Source organism: Oryzias melastigma, unplaced genomic scaffold (genome assembly GCF_002922805.2).
Source record: "Oryzias melastigma strain HK-1 unplaced genomic scaffold, ASM292280v2 sc00231, whole genome shotgun sequence".
NCBI classification, from domain to species: Eukaryota; Metazoa; Chordata; class Actinopteri; order Beloniformes; family Adrianichthyidae; genus Oryzias; species Oryzias melastigma.
In genome coordinates this window covers 616,967-623,089 of record NW_023416884.1, presented here as the reverse complement: position 1 = coordinate 623,089, position 6,123 = coordinate 616,967, and the positions used below count along the sequence as shown (strand labels likewise).

Below are 6,123 nucleotides of genomic sequence, written 5' to 3'. Positions count from 1 at the left end.
AGAAAAGCAAATTGGTTGTTCGTAGGGCTGTCTGTGATGCTCACGGCTCCACCAGGGGACGTGTCAATCGTGGAAAACAGACTTTAACACGTTTAGGGCCGCGCGTATTATATGCACGCAAAAACCGGTTTTGGCGTATATTATACACAGTATTTCCCAAATCGTGGAATATGTACGCATTTTACTGAGACTGGGTAATGAGACATTAATCCACCATCCTGATCCAAACTGGATCTTTGACGTTTACATCTGATCTTATGATGTCTAGTTGTTTAACTTTTGAGTCAAAACTTGAAGAAGTTCAGAACAGAAATAAACTGAACTTCCTCATTAACAGTCAGAACTGAAGAAGCTCCTCAGATGAACAGTGAGTGACTTCTATGACTAATAATAAATGTGAATGTCTGAACTTCTTAAAGGTCTGGAAGTTTTCCTGCTGATTATTTCAATAAAGAACCAAGAAAACACTAAGAAACTCACTATCAACAGAGATTGGATCACTGAACTCTGTGTAATAAACTGGTTCTCCTCTTCCTCCTCTGCATCTGTAAACTCCTCCCTGGGAATATTTAATTTCTCTATTCAAATGATAATCACTATTTTTCACTGTCAGCAGTTCATCGTTTTTCTCTCCTCTGTAAAAAGAATAACTCCAACCAGATGATGATGGATTCACAGAACAGCTCAGAGTTTCTCCATTTCTATTTAGCTGAGCCTTTGGCTTATCTGGAAGACGTTTTTAAAAAATAACAAAAAACATTTTTGAGAAAACAAATATATAATTAAAAATCCTTATAAATTTAAAACGATGATTTAATGTTAGAAACATAAGAAAAGAAAGAAGTGGCCATCTTCTTAAAGAATTTTTTTTATGATTAAAACGTTATAATTTTTAGAAAATATTGCCATAAAAGTTTGTATTTTACAGAAAAAAAATACCCTTTATTTTTAAATTTTTTATTTGTTGAAAAGATAATTAACATTTTCAGAAGAAGAATAACATGACTTAGCTTCAAGTTTAAAAAATTATCTTTGTTAATGGCATTTTAAAATAAATATATTCACATTCAGCTCAAAATAAAATTCTCACCTGAAACAGATACTCTGACAACTTCACTCCACTTTGTTCCAGAATAAGAATCATTTGTGGGTCTGCTCTTACAGCTGTAGTCTCCACTGGTGGAAGCTGTGAATGTCCAGTCTTTCCTGTTTGTCCTGAATGTCTGTGACTGAGGTGTTCTCCATTCATACTCCCACTGAACTCCTTCACCTCCCTGAACCTCACATGTCAGAGTGATCGTCTCTCCTCTGAACATCTGAGACCAGCTGGGTTTTTGGGTCACACTCACTTTGTTGGAAACTGTTTACATCACATTTCAAAACAATAAAACACATTTTACTTTTGAAATCAATGATTATTAAAAGCTTTAAACTTAAATCACTCACAGGTTATGTTAATGATGACTTCATCACTTTGATCAGAGTAGACGGCTGGTTCTCCTCTAGATCCTCTGCATCTGTAGATTCCTCCTTGTGAGACTCTGATGTTTCCATTTTCTCCATCATTGATTCTGTATTCAGAGGTGTGTGAGGTTCTTCTGAACCACTCATATTTCCAACCAGCAGATTTCTCCACAGAGCAGCTCAGTGTCACTCTGTCTCCTACTGACACAGTTGTTGTTTCTGCTGTCAGTCTGGATCTGGGTTTGTCTGAAATAAATAACAAACACATTTTACTATAATATCTATTATAATGAGGATGCATATACGTTTGGGTTATGCATTAAGGCATGGCAATGTAAAACACACATCTTTATATATGATTCAGTTTGTTTATTATGAATAAATAACTAAATATAGATTCCCACATAAAATGAGTCATGTCAAAATCACAGTAATAATTACCTGATACATGTATAGAGACTCTGTTGCTGCATTTTGTTGAATCTGAACTCTTCCTGTGACCACAGCACTGATAAACACCAATGTGATGTTTATCCAGACGATTGAATACTAAATGTTGTCGTGGGCCGTTAGAAGAAACTGTCCAATCACTTCTCTTCAATGTGTATGTCCAGTCTTCTGCTCTTCCTTCCTTCATGTCACATTTGAAGGTCACAGATTCTTCAATATAAAAAGTTGACCATTTGGGTTCAATAGTCAACTCAGCATCTAGAACAAATACAAACCATTTAATAAATACATTTGTTTTTCCAATGTAAACAAAAACTAACAAAGAATAACATATATAGTTTTAAACAAAAAAGAAAACTAGCGTTGAGATTAATTAAACTGATATTAATGTAAAAACAAAAAAATCTAAATGTTTTACCTTGAGTGTGTCCACAGTGAAGGAGTGAATACAGCACTACTGTACATGGAAGATGGAAATATCAGAGATTCAAGTAATGAAACTAAAACTGTACATGAATATGACATCAATTCAATAGTTTATCCACAAGTATTGCAAAAGTTTTAGTAAAATAACAAAGTCAAATGGTTTATTAGTAGTGAAAACTGTTCATGATCCCTGATAGATTTCAGTTAAATTCTGTGTAGAAAACAGCTGCAGTTTAAGCATGAAATTTGAACTATTTTGTTGAAAAATATGTTTTGTTTTTTTAATGTACGTTTTTCCTGATTGATGTGATAAAAACAGCAAAAGTTCTTCAGACTCACAGATGAACTCCAGTTTACAGAGCAGAGTGAGTCCCATCCTCACAATCCTGATGGAAAAGACAAAAACGAAATAGTGTTTCAGCAAAAGCTAATAACTGTGAGGAACTAAAAATATTATGTTTTCTGTAAATTTTCAATAGGAAAATTTAATAACTACCTTTTTACTTCCTTAAGATAAATATACGTCATCAGCAGAAAAGAAATAAAAAAATATTTAAACTGAATTAAAGACAGTTGATAAGAAACACTTTAATTATTTTTTTTTTCATAAAAAAAAAAAATTCTTATAAAAATTAACAAATTTTTTTCATTCATAAAAAACTGACATTTAAAAATCATCAGCCATGAGAACATAAATTTAAAGAAAAACCAAAGTAAAGATTTGCCTGTAAATCAAAAAATACATTATAATAAAATCCATAATACTTTACATATACATGCCATGTACTGGGATTGATAATTCTAACAGAAACACCAGTCTGTACAATCAGACTTCTGCAGATGATCTAACATGCAGCTGTACGTCTCATACAGTTTGATGTCTTTTTAAAATGTGCAGCATATCATTCTTAAAGTTTTCACAAAGTAGTGAATTTTTTTCTAGTCAACAAGAAATGAAAAAGTTCTCATTCTGATAGAATACTCACAGTGTGGAATGAGTGATAGTAGTTCTGCTCTTTGTTCATCCATGTCCTCTTCTAACAGCAAATGTCTTCATTCTTCTAAACCACTGAGATCAGCTTCTGTGATGTCAAGAGTCACATGGTCTCAGTGCAGAAACATTTTCTATTTCTGTATTTTATGGTCACTTCCTGGTTGAAGTGTTAACACCACATCATTCACACCAGATGAAAGAGAAAAATATTTAAAAACTGCTGCAGCATGAGGTCATGAGAAGATGAACTTTGTCCATTTCTGTCAGGTTGGTGTATCTAGGACAGCCAAAGAAGCAAGCCCAGAAGTGAAAGGGAAAGGCTGAGGCGAGACTGAGGCGGCGGCGGCGGCGGCTGGAGTTCGGAACTTGACTGGCGTGNACTCCACACAGCTGGGATCCACAATCCAGGAGGGAGAAGAGGAGGTTGAGGCGAGGCTGAGGCGAGGCTGAGGCGAGGCTGAGGCGAGGCGGCGGCGGCGGCGGCGGCTGGAGTTCGGAACTTGACTGGCGTGTCAAATCAATGCGTGGCTGGAGGTAAACAGAGGATCTGAGACGTTCCGGCGAAGGGTGGAAGACAGGGGCGTGCTTAAGAAGAGGCAGCAACAGGTGAATTACATCGCTGGAGATTACGCCAACCGGAAGCCTGGCCATATAAGGTAAGTGAGGCAGCAGACATGACAATTTCCATCCTTTAGTCTCTCATCTTCTTCTGAAATGATTCAGCTTCTTGATGTTTCAGTAACATTTTGAAGCTGCTCTGAAAGTCCCGTTTTGTGTGGAGAAACCCTGAACTCAAAAATCAAGAAGATAATCTCGAAGTACACGTGGGTATATTATCAAAAATAAAAAATAACAATATATATAAACTCACATGTAAAAACAATTTCAAAAACTGAAAAGGTTTTGGTCAGCTCTTTAAAAACCCGCTGAGTAAGAATACATGAAAAGTCTGTTCATAAAATATGAAAGTAATTATTACAAAGATGATCTATTTTAACAAATAAATAGACTAAGACTAATTAAAAAGGTCCACCACCAGCTGCAACACAAAACAGCACGCTCAGCCGCAGCCTGTCGTCCGATCTCCCAGACCCACGCACACACTACAAGGGGGAGGTCCGACGGTCCTTTTTACTCATCTGTCAGAAGGCCTTTAACAGCTCGCTGGTCTATCCTCAGGGGCTAGAGTGTGTGAGAGGGCGAGGCCTTTTGTTAGTAAGCTTGGCTGAGGAGCGGCATGACAGACCGCATGCAACACAGTGCAGACAGAGCAGGGAAAGTGCATACTTTTTGACAACACTGCTGCTTAAGTGGGCTTGGATCCCCTGGTGGGGAACGGCTGACCCAGCAGCAGACGCAGTGGCAGGACAGCTATAGGTCAGACGGAGAATTTCAGTCTTGCTTCCGATCAAGGAGGCATGCGGGCTGGCCCTGGCCTTAATAAATGCTCCTGGCAGACCAGACAGCAGATGTTCTTTGATAAATGAGCACTGTGTAGGTAAACAGGGATATTATGTGACATATATATATATATACATATATTTATATACAGGTTCTTGGAGCTTGTCGTCTCAAAAGTAGCTCACTCCTGGATTTTTATTTCATGTTAAAAGTGAACTATTTTCTTTTTTTTTTTTGTAAATAAATACACAAAGTGTATATTTGTACAAACCCTTATATATATATATATATATATATTTTTATTTTTTTCTACAGAAGGAGGGAGGAGGGGGGGTATGATTCCAAGCTCCTTATTTTCAATAAGTTATGATCTTGAGGCTCACAACATTTATGTTAAACCAGCTAGAAATAAAAAATGTTCCATCCAAGAAGTTAATTCTTCCACCAAGACAAACCTTTAAGGCTGATCATGGATCATTCCAGAAAATATCTCATTCCTTCCATCAATACAGTTTCTTTTACAAGTGAGGGAAATAGCAGACAAGGAGCAGAGTGAAAATGAAATGTTTTTAAATTAAAGTGTTTTCTATGCATCTAAAGAGTACTTTGTTATAAAAATGTTCAGTTTTTTTTTTCTTATGCAGAACATTTTGTTCGTACAACAAACTTCAGTAACAGAAAAAATAACCATGAGAAAGAAACTCTGTGGTCAAAGCTGCTGCAGTCTGTCTGAGCCAAGTGTGAAAAGGAAACAGACAGACCACATTCACATTAAAAAAAGATTTGAATGGTTCTCTGGAATTGAAAGATAAATTGGAAATATTCTGATAAATCAAAATTTTGATTGTTGTCCATAAAAGTGATGTTTACTTCACAATTTAATGTTTTATTTATTGGTGAAGCTGCTTAAACGGATCTGAAAGAGATCATTCAAGGGGAATCTAAATCACTGATATTCTGTAGAATTCATTTTAATAGACTGGCGACCTGTCCAGGGTGTACCCCGCCTTCGCTCTTCAGTAGCCGGGTTAGGCTCCAGCACCCCCGCGACCCCGAAAGGGACGAAGCGGTCAGGGAAATGAATGAATGAATTAATAATTTTAATAGTTATGTTTATGATATAACATCATGTTTTTATGTTCAGCTGTTAAGAGATTTGACAGTAACTAAGTCCAGAAGTTCTCATCTGAACATGAAGGATTCAGATTGTTGTGATCTGCTGGTGTTTTCCTGTTTCTCTCTGTTGTTGCTGTGAAAGGAGCTGATCTTTATGGAGAGAAATTAGACTCACTTGGATTTGTGCGTGCATAATTCTTGATTTGTGCGTAAATTAGGATTTTTGCGTGTGTATTCTTGCTTTGTGCGTGCGTAAATTAGGATTTGTGCAT

General features: G+C 36.5%; 2 protein-coding genes across 2 annotated transcripts in view; one reads left to right on the top strand and one right to left on the bottom strand.

Moving 5' to 3' along the window:
* Positions 1 to 2,101, bottom strand: part of LOC112139541 — a 2,872-nt gene extending 771 nt beyond the window's left edge. The window contains exons 1-3 of the mRNA XM_024262359.1: positions 1,906 to 2,101; positions 1,447 to 1,710; positions 1,091 to 1,360 (exon numbers count right to left, since the gene is read on the bottom strand). Coding sequence (XP_024118127.1) covers positions 1,091 to 1,360; positions 1,447 to 1,710; positions 1,906 to 2,101 — 730 coding nt within the window. The remainder of the gene's footprint in view (positions 1 to 1,090; positions 1,361 to 1,446; positions 1,711 to 1,905) is intronic.
* Positions 2,102 to 3,577: 1,476 nt separating this feature from the next.
* The window catches only part of LOC112139540 (Fc receptor-like protein 5), a 23,192-nt gene continuing 20,646 nt past the window's right edge, over positions 3,578 to 6,123 (top strand). Inside the window, exons 1-2 of the mRNA XM_036210753.1 lie at positions 3,578 to 3,601; positions 3,869 to 3,990. Coding sequence (XP_036066646.1) covers positions 3,578 to 3,601; positions 3,869 to 3,990 — 146 coding nt within the window. The remainder of the gene's footprint in view (positions 3,602 to 3,868; positions 3,991 to 6,123) is intronic.